The 25,835-nt window shown below is 37.5% G+C and overlaps 2 protein-coding genes across 2 annotated transcripts in view; one reads left to right on the top strand and one right to left on the bottom strand.

Moving 5' to 3' along the window:
* SIM2 (SIM bHLH transcription factor 2) overlaps positions 1–5,807 on the top strand; it is a 34,612-nt gene extending 28,805 nt beyond the window's left edge. The window contains exons 8-11 of the mRNA XM_070943517.1: positions 374–521; positions 2,227–2,395; positions 3,660–4,065; positions 5,083–5,807. Of these exons, the coding sequence (XP_070799618.1) occupies positions 374–521; positions 2,227–2,395; positions 3,660–4,065; positions 5,083–5,807 (1,448 nt within the window). The remainder of the gene's footprint in view (positions 1–373; positions 522–2,226; positions 2,396–3,659; positions 4,066–5,082) is intronic.
* Positions 5,808–20,679: 14,872 nt separating this feature from the next.
* The window catches only part of HLCS (holocarboxylase synthetase), a 60,866-nt gene continuing 55,710 nt past the window's right edge, over positions 20,680–25,835 (bottom strand). The window contains exons 8-11 of the mRNA XM_070943516.1: positions 25,570–25,730; positions 22,811–22,925; positions 21,964–22,177; positions 20,680–21,106 (exon numbers count right to left, since the gene is read on the bottom strand). Of these exons, the coding sequence (XP_070799617.1) occupies positions 20,938–21,106; positions 21,964–22,177; positions 22,811–22,925; positions 25,570–25,730 (659 nt within the window). The 3' untranslated portion in view covers positions 20,680–20,937. The remainder of the gene's footprint in view (positions 21,107–21,963; positions 22,178–22,810; positions 22,926–25,569; positions 25,731–25,835) is intronic.

Raw genomic sequence — 25,835 nt, 5'->3', positions numbered from 1 at the left:
GATGACCAAAATATTGGTTGCTTTGAAACTGTGTTTAATACATATAGAAAATAAGATATAAAAGAAGTTATCAAGGTAAACCTAAAGTAATCATACGGCATGTGACTTAAGAGTAAACATATGTAGGATTGTTATATTAATTACACAGTGGATTTTGTGTTATAAGATTTGGGCGAAGAGAATATTTATATGTAAAAACTAAAATAGAGAATTATGTTTCTTTTCTTACTTGAAAAAGTTCTCCTATGTATATTCTATTCGATTCTCTTCTTTTTCGCTTGAAAAGTTACAAGTTCTGTAATTTGGCAAAAGCCAAAAGGATTTGGACCAGGTAGAACATAAATGTAATTAAACCTCTTTAATGTTTTTATAGTGTTGGTGAAAGGACAAGTCACAACCAAGTATTATCGGTTGCTGTCAAAAAATGGTGGCTGGGTTTGGGTCCAGAGCTATGCCACTATTGTACATAATAGCCGCTCATCAAGACCTCACTGCATAGTGAGTGTCAATTATGTCCTAACGTAAGTTATCATTTCTTGCAATTAGATGCTGATAAATGTATAACTGTAGCTTCTTTTTATCTTGTTTTCATTTGCTAAAGGGTTGGTAATTAAATTAGCACATTAAACAATATATGGGAATGACAATAAACCATTTTTGGTTGTAATATCATTTATTGTTTGTTTCAATGCCCGTCTTAGACAAGCAGCTATCAACTACTTGTTGATAATCTCCAGAGGGAATGTAGTTTCTTTTCTGTTTGTGGCAGAAAAAATCTCAATCTTTAGCTAGGTTCTGAAAAATCTCTTACTTTCAATTATCCTGGAGTCATAATCTTGTAGCCTGATTGTTTCAGCCACTTTATGAACTAACGTGTCATTTCATTCACAGTATAGTTGACCTTCCTTCCTTTCCTCCCTATCTCCTTCCCACCCCCCTTTTCCTTTAGATACATCTTCACTTTTTTTAATAGGTGGGAGGCTTTTGTGCATCCTCAATGTCTTTATTAACACACAACACTCCAAGTATTTCTCATGATTTATGTTTTTTTTTTGGTAACACAGCAAAGCAAATAAACAAGTTTCTACATACAATTTGAGTCAGCATACCATGTGAAAGAGTTATTCACATATAGACTAGATAAGCCAAATGTTTTTCTCTGCTGGCTTGCTTGATAACAGCAATATATTGTGGCAGGAATTAGAAATGTTGGTTCACACATTTTTAAATGAGTTGTATTCTGACTATTGGTGATATAATTGGGGCACAAATAAGTAGGAACAGGAGTTGAATTCAAAGCACTAAAGTTTATTGCATTTTATCTATACACAACAAAGAATCTGATCTACTGACGGTCAAGGGAAATTGGTGCTAGATAAGAGTCAACAGAATTCACAGGGGTCTGGACTTAGGTCTCCAATGTCTATGTAAGGATTCTATATAAATGATGCATTTGATCCCATCTTCAGGCTCCACCTGGTAATTTCCTACAATAACTTGAATAACATGCATACTAAGGTGTAATGGACCACAGAGAAGTGACAGTTTCCTAGGAAGGAGAGAGAATATTCCAGAAAATGGGGGGGGGGGGAGGCAAGACAAGAAGCAGTATTGCCAGGATCTGGATAGGGGGCAGGGGGACTAAGTTAAGGATGGTCACTCCCTAGAATGTCCCAGGGCATATTGGTTAGGATGAAAATAGTAAGAGTTTAATCTGGCGAGATTCTAGTGTTTGAGCAAATAAAGAACTGAACTCTGGCTGAATTGCTCTTCATCGTTCTTGGGCCTAACCTGACAGTAGTCGTTCCTATAGTCAATCCAGGCTGTTCTCAGATGATATCTTGAGTTTATATACAAGTTGAAGGCGTATATAATTGCTTTTTATATAGAAACTTTATAAATTAACTTTATATTGTCAGTTGTCCATTTACTTCTGTGGAATCTCAACCAGGAGACAAGTCTCCTATAATTGCATGTTCCTAAATTCTTCTTCTCTGGAAAGATCTTTGTAGTTCAAATTGAGGATTTTGATTTACATTTCAAAGTTTATGAATTATAGTTACCAGCAATTTCAAGCCAATCTACTGCTCCTTTTGTATGGAATTTCATTTTAATACATGGTTTTTGGATAAAATGTTTAAAACTGTGTTTATATGGATGGGTTCTTGGCAAAACTAGATGAGAAATAGATTGTAATCAACCTGTTGCTATAATGTTGTCTTGCAGAGATATAGAATATAAGGAACTTCCATTGTCACTGGACCAAATTGCTGTTTCTAAATCACAATTTTCATGCAGAAATTTGATGTCTACCTCACAAGAAACAAGAAAAGCAACAAAACCTAGGAGTAATAAAATGAAGATGAAACTCAGAACAACTCCTTATCCACCGCAGGTATTTTTTTCCTTCCCTTTGGACAAAACTGTTCATATATTAATAGCATGACAGTCTTGATGCAATAGAGCCACTCCTTGTTTAGCGACTACATCATGTGACCATTTACAAATATAATGGTTAAAGCAATAATGAAAAGTTCACTTTTTGACTGATGCATCCATCTACAACCAAATTTTGTGAGCCAGGCAAAACGCATGTCAGAATGAAAGTAACAGAGACATAGCTGTATGAGACTGGAAAAAGTGGCAGTAGCCAGTAATCTTTGCAGTGTCTCTGTCACAAATTCATGTAACGACCATTTCACTTCACCACCTGATTTCTGGAACAGCACACGGTTATTAAAGGAGGTGTGGGTATACTAGCTTTGCAATTAGTGCTTTAGGAATAGTCACTAGAATTTCTCTGCTATTCAAATTATCAATATTTGCACCTTTTTTAATTTATAAGTTGACATACTGGTCCATAAATATTCAGGGACAAGAGTAAGAACTGCTGTAGTGTCATTACTCTGTTGATCTTTGTCATTACTCTGTTATCTATAGATTTTTTTTAATATCACAATGGCATGTTATCAATATATCAATAACATGTACTCTTGTGATAATTATTGTAAAGTATTTTTCTTTTTGGACACTGGCACTAGCCAGGGTTAAAGATTTCCTCATTGCTTCCTTTTACTGCACATCTCATCAAATGCTGATTTGTAGAGACCATCATTTTTGGTGCCATCAGCACAATTTCTTATAATACCCTAGTTGATTATATTATGAAGATTGCACTACTGTGCATTAAAAATAGACAGAAAATTTCCTAGCTTAACTCCGCTGGTGTTTATTATTCTCTGGTCTGTTTCAAAATAAGGTTTTTTTAGCCCTCATTTTTTTATCCTAAGGTAAAAAGTTTAAAATCTAAACGGTTCAAATGCTATATGACAAAACAGTTTAGATAGCATCCTTACTGATTTTTTTTAAAAAATCTCCAATTGTGGTCATAAGTCAAGAACTACGTACCTGTACTAATAATTATAGCTTGTTTTGAACATCTAGGATTAAAGAGCAGGGTTTTCAGAGGCAATGAAAAGAGGGTCCCAGAAAGGCTTGATAAATGTTCCTCTCTTTAAAAATTAAGTCTGGTTAAGCCTGTTTCATTTAGTATATGATTGTTTCAAAGTGATTACTTGGCTGCATGCATTCTGGTACTCTGCAATACTGATAGATTTCAGAGTCCACTATTAAACACTTTCTTTTCTTTTCATTTTCAGCAATATGGTTCCTTCCAGACAGAGAAGCTGGAATGTGGCCAAGTTGGAAGCTGGAGATCCAGCTCCATAGCAAACTCCGCCACCATCCAAGAACAAGCCTTTCATTCAGAAAACAGTGAACTTTTATACACTCCATCGTATAGCTTACCTTTCTCATATCATTATGGGCACTTTCCTGTAGACTCTCATGTATTCAGTAGCAAAAAACAAATGCTGCCTTCTAAATTTGGCCAGCCTCAAGGAACACCTTGCGAAGTAGCACGGTTCTTCTTAAGTACATTGCAGACAAGTGGAGAGTGCCAGTGGCACTACACCAATTCTCTTGTACCAGGGAGTCAATCACCATGTAAAAGTCCTGATCAGTCAGCATGTAATGTACGTCATAATCTCTTACAAAATTATGAAGGTGGGTATTATCCAAGCAATTTAAGAATAATGTTTAGATTTTAAACCATTTTAAAATTCTAATAACGTGTCATAGAGAACATTTGGATAAAAGGTTTGATAACATAACCAACTTTAGATTATCAGATCCTGATATATATCTTTATAGGATTTATAGCTATTCTCATTGTATAGTTGTAATCGAACCCCTGGAAGACAGAGGTAGTCATATTAAATCTAGAGTCTGAAAGACAACAACCTTACATTTAAGAATCCTTTGTCATTGGCAAATGACTTTGCACCAATTCCTATATTTTGCATCTGGATATTGGCACCCACATTTATAATAATGGTATTGTTTCTATATCACAGTTTTGCCAATATAAGCCTAATGTAAAAGTTTAACCAAAAAAATCTTAGATTGCATTTATTTTTTATAGAATCCACCCATAGATCTGAACATCTCAGTCTATGAAGAGATATAGCCTTGGTTCGGGCTTCCTGATAATTATATATTGTAGAGAAGGCATTAGGACACCATATCCTCACAATATTAACTGTCACAGTCCAAGATCTCATGAAAGAAAGAAAAGGATTCTTAAAATTAATATAATTAAGTACAAATAAAACTGGGAGTTTATTTTGCAGTTTCCTACAAAATAGAAAAAAACACAGATGAGTATAAACAAAATATTTTCATCTTTTAAATTTGACATATTAGATATGAATTACAATTGTGAGTACAATTCACTTTATTAATAATTTCACTCTTTAGAGATTCTGAGAAGCTGCTTCAACTTCATCTTGAAGTTTGGTATGGAGCAGTCTTCCTTTCCCTCTTGAATGTACCTGAGTGTAGTGTAGCTGCTTATTCATTTCTTTTAATGTCAATACCAGCAGCTTTTTATTCTAAAACTAATGACAAATGTACCCACTTGTGTTTAATGATTTATATTCAGATGTAGAAATTGTAGTTTTTAAAATTTTGTCTTCATCTTTTGAATCCTGTCCATCTAATGCATTTCTTTTCCCCCCCAAGTGCCACTACCACATAGACGATACAACCATGAAAGTACCTCTGAAAGTTTTACAAGTTGTGCCAGCTTAACACCCAATAGCAAATACAAAGAAGAAATCTATGATTCTGGCATTATAAAACAGAGCAAAACAGAAAACAGAACGTGTCCAGCACACAATCTCATTAAAGAAGAAAATAAAATAGTTTTCAACAGAGACTTGCAAGAAAAAAACAGCATTAGTGAAAAGGCCTTTTCAAACTCTTTCTCCAATAGCTTTTTATCAAAATCAGAATCTTACCAAAGTAAATCAATTGGACAGTTAAGTCACTTTGTCCCAGTTCCAACAGTATATGAACAAGCAAGAAGAATTTATATGAAAGAACCAAAATATGAAAATATTGCTCATCATACTACAAATGTAAATGAACTGGAATCTGAGGACAGAATGGTTGCAAAGCTTGACAGTGACCCTGAAACTGACCATACAGTGGATGTAAGACATGCAGGACAAGTTCCACTTGTCTTTCTGAACTATCACCGAGTTTTAGCCAAACATGGCACATTTCAAACTTCTTCATGCATGGCGACAGGCCACATAACAGAAAATTATGGACACAATTCTGAGGATGTAAATATGTTTTACAAAAACCAAAGCCCCTCATCAGCTTCGTCCCCTGAAACTCACAAAGAATCCACACTTCCTCATTATATTGGAACTTCTGTAATAATAGCTAGTGGAAGGTAACAATAATTGAGCCTGTTATTAAAATAAACAAATTGGAATAGTTTCCAGAGAGCATGAATATGCATGGCTGTAACCAGTAAGGAAAGTTCAAGGTCAGTGGGGACAAACTTGTAGGTTAGCCATGTAAAGTAATGCATTTACGGTCAGGAAACAGAAAACTTCAGTGTTATTTTATTACTAATTAATCTCTGCAGGTTGACTCTGCCATCAAGAAGCCATGTAACAGATGGTATTTTTTATTATTCTTAAGAATTTATCTCTTAGATTTTACAAGTATCAGTACAAAGATGGTTTTCTTATCAACTTCAATTCTACAATTATAATATGTTAACATAGCTGACAAATGGATACAATTATTTATAGCAGGTTTTTTTCCCAAGTAATCTTTATTCAATATCCCAGGAACATTGATGTTTACAAATCATTCATTTTAATGCATCTGCCTTTATACATTTTATCAAGGCACTCAAGAATTGCCATCCTGCATGACAACTATGCATCTTTGAACAATGAAAAATTCCATGCTTATTGTTTGAAATATTTACCAAAGAGTTGATGACTTTCACACTGTAGTAAAGTATGATATGAACATTTTTAAAGAATCTCTAAAAAGCGAGAAGAGCTTTTTCTATTTCAAGTAAAACTTCTAGATAAAAGAATATATCCAATTTTTCTTTTAATTCTAATCAAAGAAAGTAGAGAAACTGTATTCTGTTCATTTTGCTTTGATAATGAGATTTCAATTCTTTTCATTTCAGGAGTAATCCTTTTCCAGAGTGTGTGTGTGTGCGCGTGCATGTGTGTGTGCGTGTTTAACCCAGCACATTGTGGCACTTGGCTTGTTAAGCTATGATAAAATGCATTCACAGAAGGAACTAATGATAATCTGACACTCCTCAGGCCTGTAGAATTTACTTTGGATTTTTAGTAGAATGGACGTTGCTCACCTGAACGTCCCTTTTCGTAGCGCTGCCTGTCAATTCATCTGTTGGGCTTTCGCTGTCTGCTTGTCAAAGGACTGAGCGTGGTGTTTCTTTAAATTATTCTGACCACGCTTCCCTTCTCCTCAGGAATCCCAGATATTTCGCGAAGACTGCAGTCTCCAAGCTACTCTGAGAAGAAAACACAAAGAATCTCCCCGGCCAATCCAGGCAGCCGAAAGGGTAGGATGAATTGACAGGCAGCGCTAGGAAAAGGGACGTTCAGGTGAGCAACGTCCATTTTCCATAGCGCTGCCCAGTCAATTCATCTGTTGGGATATACCCAAGCATCGGAAGTCAAGGGGAGGGAGGCTGACTGGACGTACCATGCGAGTCAGAACAAACCCTCTGCAACACTCGACAACCGAAGGACGCCTCGGCAGACGCAAAGCTGTCCAACTTGTAATGTTTGACAAATGGCGTCAAAGATGTCTATGTGGCCGTCCTGCAAATTTCTTAACACAGAAGCCTGGGTAGACCAAGCTGCCGATGTTGCTGCGCTTCTCATGGAGTGAGCCCACACTTTACCTGGAACCGGTGTCCCTTTGGAGCTATACGCCAAGGAAATGCAGGCTTTCATCCAGCCTGCCACAGTTCAAGAGGAGACCTTCTTCCCCAGGGACGCAGGGTGGAAAGACACCAATAGCACCTCGGTCTTACGGAACGAGGCTGTCCGTGCGATGTATCTCTGTAGCGCTCGCCTCACATCTAGCGTATGCCACTGCACTTCTAACCTATGCTTTGGAGAAGGACAAAAGTCAGGTAAAATAATTTCCTGTGCCCTGTGAAAAGTGGAGTTTATTTTCGGAAGGAAGGAGGGGTCCAGACATAGCGTAACTGTGTTGGGCCTAAATATACATAAATCTTGGCGGATGGATAAGGCAGCCAGCTCAAGACACCCTCCTGGCCGAGGTGATCGCCAGGAGAAATGCCAGTTTAAATGTGAGTAATCTCAGGCTGATTGACGCCAGTGGCTCAAACGGGGGCATCATAAGGGCTTGTAACACCAACGATAAGTCCCAAGAGGGGTACCGATGGACTGTGGGTGGCCTGATATTCGTTGTGCCCCTTAAAAAACCCCTAATCCTGGGGTCGTGAGTCAGTGGGTGAGAAGCATCCCTGTACAGGACTGTTGATAACGCCGCAACCTGCCTCCTCAAGGTGGCGGGGGCCAACCCTTTGTCGAAACCGTCCTGTAAGAAAATTAAAATGTCAGTAATAGTGGCAGAAGTGGGATTGACGTGGTGCAGACCGCACCACGAGCAGAACGCTCGCCAAGACGCCTCGTAGATTCTCGTAGTGGAAGGCCGCCTGGCAGCCTGGATGGTATGGATAACCTTCCCTGGAACATCGCTCTTCCTCAGGAGGATCCTCTCAAGTGCCACACGGTTAGGTGTAGCCAGAGAGGGTCTGGATGTTGGATGACCCCTTGGCAGAGAGAGATCCGATCCTGAGGTATTTCCAGGGAGGAGATACTGATGGGTCCACCAGATCAGCGAACCAAGAACGTCCTGGCCAATGAGGTGCCACTAGTAGAACTTCTGCACCCTCTGTCATCAATTTCCTTACCACTCTCGGTATGAGGGGTAGAGGGGGAAAAGCATAAAGGAGACCCTGCGGCCAACGGCAACGAAAGGCGTTGTAGTCCACTGCCCCCGGGCACGGGAACCTCGAAATGAACTTTGGGAGCTGGGCATTCTCTGGTCGGGCGAAGAGGTCGACCTCCGGCTGGCCGAACCTCCTCACGATGTCTTTGAACAAGTCCCTGTGGAGTATCCACTCGGATGGGTCCAGCTGAGTCCGACTGAGCCAGTTGGCTTGAATGTTTGAGGCCCCTGATATATGTTCCGCTCTCAGGGAGAGGACATGAGTCTCTGCCCAGCTCATCAGTCTGTTGGTCTCCAGCATCAGCAATTGAGAGTGAGTTCCCCCCTCGCGGTTTATGTGGGCCTTTGTGGCCATGTTGTCCATCAGAACCAGGACATGACGGTGTAGTAACCTGTCCTGGAAGTGACGAAGGACCCGATGGACAGCCCTCAGTTCCAGCCAATTGATAGGGTTCTTGGCCTCTGCAGTGGACCATTGTCCCTGAACTACTAAATGATCTAGGTGCGCCCTCCAGCCCACCAGACTTGCGTCCGTCGTTACAACAATCCTTTCGGGTTCCTGGAACACACATCCCCTGCTGATGGCTCCGGAAGTCCATCAACGGAGGGATGCACGTACCTTGGGGGGTAAGCCTGTCCTGGTGGTGGATGTACTGCGGCCAGATCTCTGAGCCGGAAGGAGGAACCACTGGAGCTGTCTTGCGTGTCTGCGTGCCCAGGGAACCACTGAAATACAAGAAATAAATTTGCCGAGCAATTACGACAATATGAGAAAAGTTACCTGCCTCTGGTTTAGAACCATGTGGACCAAGTCCCGAATGTCGTGTTGTCTCTCCACTGACAGGAAAACTTTTCCCTTGTGCGAATCGATCGACACCCCGAGGTGAGATATACAAGTGGTCGGTTGGAGATGACTCTTTGCACGACTGATGAAGAGTAAGCACGTTGCACACCGTCTCCAGGTCTTGAAGAGCCTGTTGGTGGGAATGAGAGAGACGCAGTATGCCGTCTAGATAACAAAGTATCCTTATTGGGATCCACCTGGCTGTGGCCGCCACAGCTGCAAGTAGCTTTGTAAAAGTTCGTGGCGCCAAGGAGAGCCCAAACGGCATTGCAGGTATTGGAAGTGTCTGCCTGCATGTGCAAATCTCAAAAACCTGCGATGGTCCGGGTGATTGGGCACATGCAGGTATGCCTCCTGCAGGTCCAGGGATGTCATCCAGTCGCCCTTCCTGACACAATCTAAAATAGTCCTGAGGGACTGCATCTTGAACTTCTTGACTTGAAGAAATTTGTTGACAAATTTTAGGTTCAAAATGCCCCTCCAGCCCCCTGAAGACTTGGGGACAAGAAACAGTACTGAATAAACCCCCGACCTCTCCTGACCAGCCGGTACAGGTTCTATCGCACCAATGTCCAGTAGATGGTGTGTATCTCCAGTGACATCAGGCGACGCTTTTCTGGTTGCCTGGGGAGAGGACAAGGAACGAAATGATCGGGAGGCCGGGCCCTGAACTCCAGTTGAAGTCCCAGTGACACAGTCTGAAGAATCCAATGTTCTGATGTTGAAGCCTCCCACTGGTGGACAAACTGGCTGAGACGGCCGCCAATGGGAGATGGAGGAATTGAGTCACTTCCCTCGCTTGATGGGCCTGGAACCAGTACCGCGGAAAGGTCTCCTGGCTGGGGGCTGGTATCTGCCTCTGTCCCGAAATGATTGTCTGTCAGAGTACCTGTCCCAACTGTGACTGTAAGGCCTATTAGAGAAGGACCCGCTGGGTCCGGAATCGAAACAAAAGGGCTGTCTCTGTGGGTATGGTGTAAAACCGCGTTCCGGTCTACGGTAAGACACTGGCAGCACCTTACGCTTATCCTTCCCCTCAACTAAGATAGGGTCTAAAGCTGCCCCAAACAGCTCTGAACCCTTAAAGGGAGCTGACGCTAACTTCCATTTTGATTTTAAATCAGCTCACTAGGGGCGTAGCCAAAGAAGTCTACGGGAAGTAACGGCAGACGACATAGCCCTAGCAGCAAACTTTGCTGCATCTAAGGACGCGTCCGCCGAAAACTCAGCGGTGGCGACCATCTTGTTAATATCTTGTTGAAGCCTTAAATCGTTAGGCGGAAGACGGTTCCTTAATTGCTTCAACCAAATAAGATTGGCTCGATTAAAAAATGAAGCCGAGGTGGCGGTTTTAACCGCCCAGGAATCTGCCTGGTGGGTTTTGCGGAAGGCAATCTCCGCCTTTCTATCCTCCGACTTCAGCACGTCCACTACATCATTAGATAACACTGTAGATGAAGTCAGATTTACGACTGGTGAATCGACAGAGGGAAGCGCCATAGCTCATCTAAACTAGGGTCAACACAGTACATCTTTTTATCATGGCTCGAGGGTGCAGAAAAAGACCCTGGGTCATCCCACTGTTTTTTAAGTACTTCGGAAAATAATTCCGGACAGGGGATAAAATCGTGATCCTGAGATGGGACTGCAAAAAGTTCACTTTGGGGTTTCTTTGCATCCTGATCTGAAGGAGTCGTAAAGGAACCCATATTGGTTGCCAGCTTGGCCTTATGTAACGAAGTTTTAAACACAGATGGTCTAAACAGGTTAGTGAACGCAGGCTTATCTGGTGTTGCGCCCTCGTCCTCCGAAAATTCTGGATCATCAGGTTCCTCCTCATGATGCCATGACTCCTCCCCATCGAGTGATTCCTGCTGGTTGATAGGAGGTGGACGAGAAACGGGCCGTGCCGGGTGGGACTGACACGCAGCCGACGTGGATGGTATCTGCATCTGCTGAGAAAAACCTGAAGCCAAGGCTTGGGCCAAAGCATTAGTGAGAAGCGTTTGAAAATTAAACGGCTGAGAAATGTCATGCCCCTCCCCCACTCGAAGGCCAGCACCAGTAAGGGTAAATGTAGACTCTGGTGGAGGCCTGCTCTTGAATTGAGATGCCCTCAGCCCTCTATTAGCGTCTTGCCCATTGTCCTGCACCTGATGTGGAGGTAGCTCTGAAACAGAGGAATCCTGGTCAAGATTTGGCTGAGGCAAAACCTCCACCTTCTCTGAAATAGGAGATGCTGGATCTACAGATAATTGAGCTCTCTTTTGAGCTTTTTCACATTGCTTCTCCAGGGCATTATGCCTTCTCAGTGCATCCCTGTCCAGCGTGCCCTGCTTAGATACAGCCATCCCCTGTTCCTTACTGGCAGGAGGAACTACAGTTTTAGACCTTGCCTTAGAGGTCTTTTTTGTTCTCGGAGGGGTCTGAGGCTGTTCAGGATCTGGGGAGAATTCCTGGTCCGCCATGTCAAAATGTCTGGATATATGCAGACAATTAGTTTTCAAGTCCACAATTAAAGTCAAGGCAAAAAGATCCCCTTAAAACATTCCCTATAATCAGGGTCCACATAAACAGTTTAAAATAGTCCTTTAAAAACAGTTATTTATAAAGCCTAACACAGTAAGCAAGGCTGAGTCCCAAAGTGTCAAGGATAAGTGTCAGAAGGAAATAATCTCCACACCTCTGTCCAATCAGTCCCCCGACAGTTGAAAATGGCGCAAAAAATTGGCGCCTGAAATTCGCAGTCCCTAGCGGCTCCAACCGCCGCTACACTAGCTCCGCTATTATTTTCCAGCAATAATCTGCTCTGAGTCAGTCCAAAGAGCAGATTCACAGTAAAATCCTTATTCAAATTGTTATAGAAACATCGGAGTTTGTCTCCACAAGGAGCAGTGACTCCGGAGCCATCCTCACTAATCGGAGCCCAAAATGGCGGCCGCTGTTCTCCCGGAGCACCGGAGACCAGCGCTCTCGCCTGCGGCTTAATAAATGGCTTAAAGCCCTTTAGAGCTGCCCATCCGGGTCAGACTCTTTCGCTGCCAACAATAGATCGAGGAGTGGGGAAGTTCTGGAGCCCCAGAAACACTCGCCCACCCCGAGCAGCAGGGAGCAGCTGCAGCCGCAAGCTGTCCCTTCAGAATCTTCGGCTCCACTAAGCAAAATGCGGTAGGAAGAAACAAAAATAACAAAACCTAAAAACTAAACTAAGAAAATAACAATAACTGTCAAATCAGAGTAAAATAGTCAATAACTGCCAGGGCAGATCAAAAGACAGTCTTGACAGCAAGACTGAGTGAAATATCTGGGATTCCTGAGGAGAAGGGAGGCGTGGTCAGAAGAATTTAAAGAAACACCACGCTCAGTCCTTTGACAAGCAGACAGCGAAAGCCCAACAGATGAATTGACTGGGCAGCACTATGGAAAATACATATTACGTTGAATTTTTTACCTATAATATTGAATCTGGAGAATAATGCAGTCTAAACACATATGTATTTATGTTGTAAGCATTCACAGTAAGTACTCTTCAGATCCCTGTTTGGGAGCACTCCAGCATATACAGAAAGGAAACAATACTCATTTTTCCTGCTCCTATTGCTGATTATAGAAATTTTGATCACGTAACCATGGGGATACTGTGGTGGTTTTAAGTGTGAAAAACAGTCATAAATCCTTTTCTTCAGTGCTGTTGTGACTTTGAGCAGTCACTAAATGAACTGTTGCACGTTGAGAACTACCTGTACAATTTGATTTTAATTGGCTATTTTTTTGCCTCCCTAAAACAAGGCAGTTTCCAAACAAAAGGCAGTATTGCGAATGCTCAAAGTACAGCCCGAACCAGTATAAGGTTATTTCTGTGAAAAGTCTTGTTATCTTGTGCAATAAACAAAACCACCTCACTGATTGCACCTTGTTACACATCAAATAAACATAATAGACATTTTCTTAAACCATTTTTTCCTGAAATACACTTTATTTGCTTTCTGATGTTAGAAATATTTGCCACTGTGAAGAAGGAAGATTGTATTAAAGGAATTTTTGTTCTCAATATTATCCTATCAAATCATTGAGAATGCACTTTTATTTTCACAGTGTCAAACTAGGGAGCTTCAAATTTCAAATAGGGATAAATTGTGCCCTGAGCTGAAGTACATGGTTCTGAAATGGTGAAAAGACTGTTCTAGGAATTCAAAGAACCATTTTACTGGGACCCATCCTTCATTATTAGTAGTCAAATTGTTCTTTATAGTTTGAAATATGGAACATTGGATTTTCCGTTTGTGTGCAAGTATTCCTTTTTTGGGCCTTGTTCCTTTCCTCCTTTGCAATTTTGATCTTTCAAATTTAAAAAAGTGAATGCTTTTAGAAAGAATTCAGTGACATTCTTTGTATTTGGAAAAAGGCATTGCTTTCAATGTTAAAGAGGCCAAACACACTTCATGGTTTTAAATTACTACGTGCATTTGTGTGTGCAGTTTGGATCTTCTCATCATGCTGGAAATTTCTGTTGAAAGATAACGATTAGCATATTTTTGGAGAGAGTGACTGAAAAACCTGAGCAACCAGGACAGATATAATTGGTGACATATCTCTTTTATTATTAAAAAGAGGAAAACATAGACATATGCACAAATCATCATACATGAGATCACCCTAAATTTAGTTGGTTTCTCACAAACTCTCATTTAAAGTAGAAAACTTGTGCATTGGAAATTAGGTGGTTAGCTTATTGTTATAGTTTTAGTATTAAAAATCAAGTGTCATTAGTACAATATTAATCAGATTGACTACTTGCAAAATCAGTAAGATAAAAATTAATGTAAGGAATGGGCTTGTCATGGTCTGCCCCAACCTAGGTTTTCATTTTACTTTGAAGCAGAAGCCTGATTTTCATGAAACTTTTTAAGAAATCATATCTAGAGTTTTGAGATGTTGTCTGTGTTAGCAATACCAGAATAATTGTTTGCTACTGCATCAAAATCACAACTGCACCATTTTCCAAACTACTAAGTTAGAAATGTGTTAATTAATTTACTCAGGTTACTCAGGCAATTTAAACTCATCAGTTAAATTTATATGTTGCAATAATGTTGAGTGAAATGATTTTTCCTCTATTAACCAATTAAATAACAAGCTGCAAAGTATGCTTTTCCTGAAATAAGTATTGCTGAAAAGAGCACTGGTAAGTAAATCCTGTAGTATTAACATTACAAGACTGTATTATCAAATAGAATTAGTTTACTATGTTTTAAACCAGTCCCTATTTCTATATTAATTTAGGTAATGTTCTGGAAAATTGTATTTATGCTAAAACATGCATTTTTATTTTGTTATATTAAAATGTGTTTCCTATTGCAACTCTGGTTGTTAATTGCCTCATAAAAATAAATCTAATAGATAACTGTATAGTAATATTTTACCTATTTTCTAAAATGCCTTTATGCACACTGTTTTGCATTAAAAGAAAGTATTAGGAACAATCATATTGTAATTGTAATACATGGTCCACTATGGTTCAGGTAATCCTGTTGCTGTATGTTATCTTTTTAAAGTGAATACAGAGAGGGATATTCTGTCGTGCTTTTGCATATTCTATAGCATATTAATTTAATTCAATTAAAAATTATATTCAGGAAAAATGCTCAGTTATATACCCTACTATAATGTGGTATGTTCATACTTGGAATTTAAATAGAGAATTCTGCCTTCAGAATTTGACTAGTGTCAGTTTATAAACTTTCAATAATGAAAAAATATGAAATTGCTACATCTGTACAAGAATGAAAAGGTTTATACTGTATATTTATAAAGTGAGAGACCTTAAATTGACTTTTCCTCAGTTATTTATAACCAATATGGTATAATTTCGGTAAAGAAGTATGGAAAATTGAATAGGAAAATCTAAGCATGTCTGGATCGTATTGATACAAAAGCCACACTTTCATATTTCATAAAAAGCCTCTGTTTAGTAAGCTTTATAGATTGTAGTGCTGTGCACTAATTTATGACAAATTCTGAATTTCCCTGCAGATTATGTTGATTTTAGCCATGGTGATATTGTCACAGAAATTATATCACACATGTACATTATGATTGTGCAATGACATGTTACAGTTACACTTGCTCTACTAACAATCCCATACCCCAGTCATATAAAAAAAAAAGTCTGGCATTTCAGGCTCATTTTTAGCTTGTTTGATCCCCAATTAATGATTTTCAATTAATTTATGTCTCCAATATGTCATGCCAAAAACTTGCTATGTGTCAAGAAGCTGTTTAAAACAACAGTTCTTTGGTTCTTGCTCTTGTAAAACATCTTGGTAGGAAAGGAGAGAAAGTACTGACAACTCTACCTTAAAAAAGGGTGAATCTTGTGATCAAACTATTTTCTCTTGTCCAGTCACAAAGTCTTGTGAGTAATATAAAGTGTTTCAGAAAGGATCTTTAACCTTTCTGTGCCCCACCTGTCATCCACAGAAGAAGTATTAGCAGCTACTGTATCTCAGTGGCTTACACAAGATGGATGGTGGTGGATGGATGGATCATTGAGAGAGGGAGAGGTGACGATTCTGGTATTTCCTGTTCTCAATCAATAGTTCTGTTGAATTCTGATGAATACAAGAAGGGGCTTCATTATTCATTTCCAACATTTTTCTTGTTGCACAAGATCCTATGAATCTATTTGCAGTTATTCCTCAATGTTCCATTTTTATTGCTTTTATTATATTTGATTTCAAAACAAAAATGTTACAAATATTTATGTCAACTAATAAAAAAGCAAAGTTTGAAAACCTTTGCAGCAACTTCTATATTTGATAAATTTAAATTCTAACTTTCATATAAATTTTGTTGTGAAAATTAAAAAGCCATATCCCTTATAAAAAGCAGGTTTAGGTCTATGGTTCTGAAGCCTGTGCATCAAGAGCTATGAAACTTGCCATGCTTCTCTACTTATAACATCCATGTAAATTTCATATTACTCTGATTTTTATTTTTTTAATATCCATTTATTTTCCTTAGATAATAAGGATGGGGATATATTTTTTCTACTTAATGGAATCTGAATGCACTAGACTGACTATTTTCCTGACTGTGCCACTAACTGATCTAAAGCATCGTCCAGACATGTACATCTTGTAATCAAATGGGCTTAACAATCCTTTCACAGTCCTAATTGACAGTGTATTTTAATCAAGTAAAACACAAATATTTTTCAGGATACAGAATGTAAATCCCAAGATCGTAGGCTAGATTGAAAGTAAACTATAATTGAAGGAGGCAATAATAAGCTACTTCCACACTGTTGTCATCTATCTGGATCTGTATATTAGATTGGAATACTTTACAATTCTTCTACTTGTTCAAAATTACAAGCAACACAATTCTGTTCTGGAATTATGGAGTTGCTTTTATATGTAATGAAAAAAACGCAATTACTTGGCATTCAGAATGTAAGGAAAAAAATACATAAAACAGTTTATAATTGAAGAATATTTACTCCATTAAACTGTAAATTTCTTATGCTTATTTATTATGTAATATTATGAAGTTAAATAAAATATTGTCAACAGAATAAGCTTATTTTTGTTGGTTTTAGGCATGTTTATTAATAAACGTCAAGCCATTTAATGTTTCTTTTTGTCACTGAAAATTAAAAAATGTCTAGCAGTGAAACAGTTGACCTATAGAGGTTGTGGTTTTTTCAGGTTTTAAAGAAGAGGCAGGAAAACCAGCTTTAAAGATGGTTATTTGCTTTTAGTGCAAATAACGGGGGTTTGACTAGATTGGCTTTGTCATCTCTTCCACCGCCCCAATTCTGTAATTCTGTGATCTATTGTTATTGATGTGAGAGAATTACCAGTAGTGGGATATGTCCCAAACTAATTAAACACAACTGTGGAAAAAAAAGAATCAGAGAGAATGAAACTATAACTATGATAGTGCATAGGCATATTTAATTCATATAAAGTTCAGAAAGTATTGGTACCATTCATGTCATTGTCCTGGAAATAACTGCACTGCATGAAGGTGGAAAAAACTGTGGATGATGCATTATTTAGAAATTGGGCTATATAAAATTGATATACTGTTCTTTCAGTGATATTGTTAAAGGAAATGAAAATGAGTTGTGCATCTAAAGGAAGCAGTACAGCAAACATTCAGCTTGGGCCAAACTTCCTCTACAATGCTTAATGCATTGTAAGCCGCCCTGAGTCTCAGGAGAAGGGCGGCATATAAATTAAAGCAAAAAAAAAAAAAAAAAGCAAAAAAGAAAAGGAAAGAAAACTAGAGAATTTCAACAGAAATAGTTAACTTTGCAAATAAATTAAGGTTCCAACTTGTTATGGCCAATTTTATGACCTTTTTGCTATGGTTGTTAAATGAATCATTGCAGTTTTTAATTAAATTACATGGTTGTTAAGCAAATCTGACTTCCCTCCATTGACTTTGCTTGTTGGAAGTGGCTGGGAAGGTCACAAGTGATGATCACATGACCTCAGGATGCTGCAACCGTTATAAATACATGCCAGTTGCCAAGCACCCAAATTTTGATCATATGACCATGGGGAATGCTACAACAGTTGGAAGTGCCAGGACTAGTCGTGTCACTTTTTTCAGTACTGTTATAACTTCAGTTGCTAAATGAATGGTTGCAAGTCAAGAATTCTCATGCAAGCCTCTTCTATGATCACTTAATGACCACAACTGCCAGGACTGCACCTGTTGAGTGAAATGGGTGCCCCAATTTATTATTATTATTTAAATTCAACATTACATTTGTTTCCCGCCCACCTTGCGATGAGGAGACTTTATGCCTACAATGACTCACAACTGAAAATTCAGTCCCAATTGTGGTCATAAGTCAAGGACTACCTGTAGGACAAAATAGAATAGACTGAAAAGTCTCAGGTAAATGAATGCAACTGTGAATCTATTGGGAATTTGGAGAAGTCCTAATGAGAGCACTATTTTGAAAAGAGGGAGGACAAGCAATATTGAATTGTGGATTAAGGCCAGTCATGCATGAAGCAAATATGGGAATTGAACTCTGAACTGAACTTGATGATAAAGTGTAGGTCTATCTGTAATAAAACCATGCTTTTATGACTTGGTTGTGAGGAATGGATAGACATGGCATATATCACTGAGACCAAGTGGCCAGAGATGGTTGAGTGACTCATATTGAAAATTTGCCCACCGGTATTTGGGATCCTACAATAGCAATGACTTAAAGGCCAGGGAGGGGAGTGATGATAAACCCCATGTCAGATGCTGATTATTACTGGACATCTACTTCACAATGGTTGGAGACAAGTTCCTATACCTGAAACTGCGGTGGCAGGGACAAGACACAAATCCTCTGGTATTTTGCTTTCTTTATTGCCTAGCATTCCCCCTCCCGAGCCACTGTATTTCATCATAGGTCATTTGAATTCTCTGAGATTAATGGTGCTGGGAAATTTTAATTTTCATAATTTGGATATTCACGGCCCACATGGCAACAATAGTCTTGTTTCAATTAGTATCTGACTAAAATATGGTAGGAGAACACATGGATCTAATTTTCTCTTCAGAACAGATGGCTAGTGATTTGAAGATGGAAGATATGGCTATTAGTCCTCTTGTCCAGAAAGGATTGTAGATCCTTTCTGGACAGACTGTGATTAACTGCCATTACCAATTTCATCACTAAATCATCAATTCTGGAGTGGTGGGATTAGTTTGGGAGAAGGAGGGACATTTGTAGGATTTGGCTTTTCAAACAAGTCCTGGGCCATAGTAGTTTGTTATGCTGCTTTTCTTGTTTTTCCTTAAAAAGGTTTTGCTTCTCAACCAACTTCAATTCACTCAGAACTGAAGAAGCTTCTTAGATAGAAGCAAAACATTCTCAAGGGAAAAAAAAAAAAAAAGTCCAGTTGCCTTTTGAAAAGCGCCCTTGGGACAACCATGACCTGGATGATTGAGGATCTCTGCGCAACAGCAAACACTCATATAAGGCATACCTGGTTGCATGGATGCTGATGGAGGACAAGACAGGACAGCAACTGGGGATGAGCTATTCCTTCCCAACATAAAAAAAAATATTGACCCTACCTCTAGAGCAAGTTGACCACAGGGGATGAGGATATTTGGAGACCTCCTTGGGATTTGTCTCCATAGAGTAGGTAAGTAAATTTCTTTTTTAAAAAAAGTTAGTACGAGAAGGTATGCAAATAATTACTTCACATAGTTTAAATCAGGGATTTAGAAAAGCCACATAAATTAATGAAATTATTTTATTCTTTTAAAAAATGTTAGATAGAAATGCATTAAGCAAATTAAGTTTAAACAATTGTCAATATCAGTATGGAAAGCATTAAGTACTAAAAGTCAAAATCTTCATCTTCAATGAAAGGGTAATTTAATATCCAATACATAGACAAATTATCCTGGCTCCAAAATGCAAGATACCACTTATCCTTCATTACAGATTAACATGCTTGCTTGCTTATTTAGGCTTTCTTGGATTCATAATGAAGCCAATAAATGTATTTTTAGATTCTTTGTAAAGGGAATCTTAGACAATTCTGCTAAGTCTGCATGTTTGAGGGGAAAACTTACTGAACAAAAGGAGAGTATTTTAAAGCCTACAGTGTTAATAAAGAGGGCATGCTAACTCAATTCCCTAGTAAGTTGAAATTGTTTTAAAATTTTAGATTGGATGTTTGTGTAAATTACAAAACCAAAATCAATCCCTAAAATCACATTATGCATTGAGATTTTTGAAACGTATCTTTGAGGATGAAAATATCACAGAATCTTTATTTGGATTTGAAAACAGCATCAAAGAAGATCAGCAGAATCTTACTGAATAAAAGGATGAATAAGAAATGATGCAAAGTAAACTACAGCAAATTCTGTTGAATATTGGTTCTGTTAACCACTGTGACTGAAGAGAGTCTTAAAAATATTAATAAATTAATCCTATTTGCCCAGACTAGTTTTTACTCTAAGCTGATTTAAAGAAAAGAAGCCAGAAAATATTGGGAAACAAAAAGAACCTGTAGAGTTCTGTTAAATTAGTAGTAATTCTACCTCTAATGTTTAGCTTTAAAACTTGAATGTACAAAAAATTGTGGAAAGCTTAGACTCCACTACAGCCTAGGCAAATCCCTTTCAGAAAGCTATATTCACTTTTGATCATTTATTTAAGTTTGAAAAGTAATATAGCCATCTACTCCTTAATTAAAACCAGATGATGTATTATTTTAATATCTGTTGAAAAACTTTCCTTGTAAAAAACATAAATAACACAAAATTGCATTATTATTAATGTTAATAATCATACTATAAGCGAAACTTTGGAGAATATACATCATAACATGTTTCTTTTCGAAAATTCCAAATGATCCATATCAAAAATTAGATATTATTGATTTTAATACTTATTGCAATGCTGTTCACATTTGTACATAATCCTGAAAGAAAAGAAGAGAAACAGAAAAACTTCCAAATACCATTTCAGCTTACTGAGAACCTAACAAAAAAATAGTTCTGCAAAATTATTTCTTTTGCTTGATACATACAGTACTATTGTTATTTTCCTGCTTCAAAAAGAAGAAAAATGTTGATACTGCCTCTAGCTAAGCACTCATAATAAGTGCTGAATACAAAACAGTCTACTAAGTGAATGATTGTTTTACCATACTGAAAAACTATTGTTTAGGAATTATAAGATTTCTTAGCATATCAAAAGAATTGCCATCTGGGTGCACAGTGATAACATCTTTGCCTTCCTCATAAACCTGAAGGAATCCAGAATCATCTATCCCAACAATCCATACCAATGGTCCCTCATCTTTTCCAAGTCGGACTTGCTTACCACTGAAACAGAAAACAAAATTATTTGATTAATACAACATATATGAAATTTCAGTCTGACTATTAATAATGAATCCATCTCTGCAAAGTATCATTAGTCTCTTTTATCTACCTTCACTTTGTGTAAACATCTACATATAACAATGTATTTCATTCATTGATCAACAAATATCCATATAAGCATGATAAGTCATTGTTCCGAGGAACTTACCGGTATTGTGTATTAAATATATACTTTGGGAAAATAATTATTAACAAATGCATATGGATTCTATGTAAGATTCATATGGAATTCATTAATTGCTTATCATCATAATGGAGAGCAGTTTGGAGTAGTGGTTAAAGTATCAGGCTAGAAATTGGGAGAGAGTGAATTCTAGTCCTGCCTTAGGCACAAAGTCACCTTGGGGCAGTCACTTTTTCTCAGCCCTAAGGAGGAGGCAGGGGCAAACAACTTCTGAAAAAGTTTGCCAAGAAAACTGCAGGGACTTGACCAGACCATCTCCAAGAATAAAACAAGATTGAACAGAAGAAAAAAATAATCAGAATGAATAATAGCATGAGAAATTCCTAGAGTACAGTACAGAATAGATACAGTTTTCTAGGGGGTTTCAATGCTAATTTATTAATTTCTAGTCTGTTTTTTTAGGTTTTTGACGTAGTAGCCAAAAATTAGGCCTTTATGAAACAAATTCTAACATTCTGATATCTTTTAAATTATATGTGCTAAACACAATTTTTAATTAAATATGTCTATACATAGCCTACTAAGCAAACTATGATAATGAAAATTAAAACCTGGTCAGTCACTATTGCTTTAAGAAGACTTATGGTTAATTGAGAATAATACATTTAATTACCTATGCACCCAGTATTTATAGTACATGGGAAGAATTCCATTTGGTCCCTTCTCCTGAAAGATGTTAATCAGATTTTCCAGTATGGTTACACTTCTTGCAATCAGGCAGTCAGCATTTAAGGGCTCTAAAGTTGTATTCATTGTCTTATTGTACTCCATTATGAGATCATTGATACATACAGTTGGGTTGCTATTATTAACATTAAATCCAAATCCTGAGGAGGAATAAGTCATTGGAAAAAAGGTATTTAAAACGTCATGTATATCTGTAAAATTATTTCTTTTATTATGGTAATACATTTCATTCCAAATCATTTAGACAGATATAAAAATCTTTTTACAGAGTTCTTAAGATATTTACTTTCTAATGATGTAAGATGACATAAACTCATATAATTTGAAACCATCTCTTTTTTTAAAGACAAAACAACATAACTATATAAATTATTTTAATTAATTGATTACTCCCAAAAATAAGACTAAGGTGCTATATTGTTATCAATATATTCCCAGCTTAAAACAAGGAACTGGTCATAATGCAAGACTTGCTGAAGAAAACTGGTGATTTAGAATAGCAAAAAACCTCCCTTTGTAATAATAATATATGGTATTTAGTTAGAGCTTTTCTGAGGTTGAGAAACATTTTATTGCCTTTATCCCGCAGGACTTTGTCACAAAACAATCAGATAAATGAATTCCCTTGCAAATTATGTGTTGGGATAGAAATATTCCAGATGCATATTCATTATAGTTCTAGGGGATCATAATCACGTTGTTCAATTTGCTACTGTATGTCAAAAATAGGCTATATTATAAACCACCATAATGGAAATTTCTGATATTCTTACCAATAAGTATATGGAACGTATCTCCTGTTAATGTGGAATTTACTAAAACACCACCAAGTTTCATAAGGTCACTGTAGTATATATCATTTGGCCATTTCAACCGAAGATCTATTTCCTACAAAAAGAAATTTGCATATTGGTAAATATCTTTGAAGCTACAAGATGGCTTAGCCATTATTCGCAGCTTACACTTCTTAAAAAAGAGGAAATCATATGCAACTTAATTACTTTGTAAATGTTTTTGAAGAAAACAAGGGCAATGAATACAGAGAACACACATGGCATTTTACCTGATATGCTTCTAAATATGCTTGACTACAATTTGCATTTTTTATTTTGCTATTTTATGGGGTCAGATAGGTAGAACATACCAACTCTTCATTTAGTGACTACCTTGGTTAGTGACTATACACAAATACTATGGTAATAAAAAAAACATTTTCTCACCAATGTACTAAGTATGAACAAATTTTCAAATGCCTGGCAACAAAAACCTTCAGTGTGAAACTGATCAAAGTTTAGTCAGTTTCAGGGAGCATCACAGCCAGGTGGAGGATTCTAATCAAGGTCACAACACTAAGTTGTGGAAAAGATAGTTTGTTTAAGCAATCTCTCTACCCTTCAAGGAGTTTAAAAAAAAGGGACAAAAATGGGTCAGGTACAAGATAATATACAGGAATGAGCCAACAGCAATTAGCAATCTTCACAGTCTCTGTCACATGTTCACTCAATGACTGAGTTGCTGGAAGGGATTGTGATTGCAAAACAAGGAGGGGTATATAATAGTCCAAAACAAAATAGTCCAAGACATTTGAGATACTCCTGTAAAGAAATGTCCTCAAATAGCACTCAATATACTTTCAAAGATTATTTTCTCTTCCAATTGACCTTTTTACATTGTTTACAGAAAGATAGGAAAGCAGAAAGACAGGCAGGCAAAGATAGCTTGGTGTAAAACATTTTTAATTCCAAGAATGTCTTTGGATTCAAAATGGATCTCTCGAATTTTGTCAGAAAGGAAGGACATTTGAAGTCCATACTTTGTTCAAATGTACCTTGACCAGAAAAAAAGGAGAAGAGTAAATGATGGTAGGGAACCTTGTTCAGAAAGAAGAATAAATGGGAACAGATAGCATTCCAGGAAGGTGCTCTCTTAGTCAGTTGCAGTCCACATTGCAACCTCCCAGCAACTCATTTTGTAACCTTAATCCATTTTGCAACCCTAGTCATAATGGTAATCATTTTGCTTGAGAAACAGCATGTTCTTAAAATTCCAAGTCATCCACCCACTCAAGAGAGTCAGGAAACTGCTGGAAGATATTACTTCTTTCTAAATCATATTAACCTTCTAAATCACAGAGCACTATATTTTACTTGAAACTAAATCTGATCTCCAAAGGGAGGATGTTCCATAGAATGGGGCAACTGCAAAAAAAGCTCATCTTCTGCTCTCCACCAGCCAACATTCTTTGGCTGACAGGATCTGCAGCTTGCCCATTCTGCTTAACCTAATTGGACTATATACATATAACAGAGGTAATGTAAGTTTTCATCAACTAATCCAATAAAATACAGTTTGCCAATAATGAGAATTGCTTACGTTCAAAGGAAATAGATGAGTATTAAAGAAGATTGGAGTATAACAAGCACTAATGATATCTGATTTCCTCCTGGAGAAATATGGTTAGCCTCTTTCTTTAGAACTCAGCATAAACATTGTCAACATTAAACAAGTTATGCCAAAAAAGAAAAAGCATTTTAAAATGGAACCAAGTAGGCACTGAAGTTTCTTCAATAAACTTCTCAAGCAATATAAAAACTATATTTAGTTTTTCTTCTTGTCGGTTTTCTTCATCAGTTTTATGACCAAAATAAAGTGTGCTCAAAGGTTCATTCAAACCACATATCCATTTTGATTATAGTAATTCAATATAGTGAATTGTTACAATGCATATTTAATAATGCAAATTTATAGAAATTTGAATAATAAATAAATAAATAAATAAATAAATAAAATTAAATTGCATTCAGAAGCTTACTGGAAGCCAATGGCATTAGCAGTGGTGTTAGATGAGTGAACATTGACACACCCACTGAACATGTCACTGCATTCTGTACCAATTGAAGGTTCCAAGTGTTCTTTAAGGGAAACCCATGTAGAGCAATCCAACTGAAAGTGACTTAGACTGAGTGACAGAGAACAAGGCCTTCTGCTCCATGAGTGGGTGCAACTGGCACACAAGATGAATCTATGCAAAGGCCAACTTGGCTTTGGCTGCCACCTATTCTTCAAACAAGAACTTTATGTCCAGGAGAACTCTTAGATTATGCAACAACTTCGGGGGTATGTTAAGTTAATGAACAGAATTTAAAAGGGAAAAAGCACTGGCTCCAGGGAACCAAAAATCTCAGAGCTATTCAACCTTACCAAGGTTGAGCTGCAATCTTTGTCCATATCTGGACCATCACACCTTCTAGGCACTAGGTAATAACCTCAAGAGGTTATTATACATATGTTAATAATTAAATAGTGGTAAAGGGATATATAGGGACATAGACCAAAAACACAGGTGGCAGAGATCACAGTCTACGGACTCTGTCCATTTCCTCTGTCCAACCAGGTGAAACTCTTTCCAGATAATTGGGCAAGATGATTCCTCAGTCCCATTCAGAATTCTTTCTATAAATTAAGGCTTAGGAAATATTATATACTTCATTTCAAAGAACCATAATGCAAAAGAAACATAAAAATACAATACCTGATAACCAGGTATGGATCTAACAGCTTCCACAATTGCTAAAGACACCAAATGTTGAATAAATGGAATCCTTTGGCCCAATTTTGAACTCAAAGGAATGTTAACATGCAAAGTTGATAGAGCAGCTCCCACAGGACTCAACCAGGTATTTCCACCTCGTCCTTAAAAAAAGGGAAACATATATTAAACATTGTTTACATACAAGTAACATTTACTAAATGGAAAATATTTCATGGGAAAATTAAGAAAATCTGGTGAAGTAAGGA

Source organism: Pituophis catenifer, unplaced genomic scaffold (genome assembly GCF_029215685.1).
Source record: "Pituophis catenifer annectens isolate HBS135680 unplaced genomic scaffold, rPitCat1.0.hap2 SCAF_4, whole genome shotgun sequence".
In the NCBI taxonomy this organism is placed as follows: domain Eukaryota; kingdom Metazoa; phylum Chordata; class Lepidosauria; order Squamata; family Colubridae; genus Pituophis; species Pituophis catenifer.
This window is presented reverse-complemented; position numbering and strand designations above follow the sequence as displayed.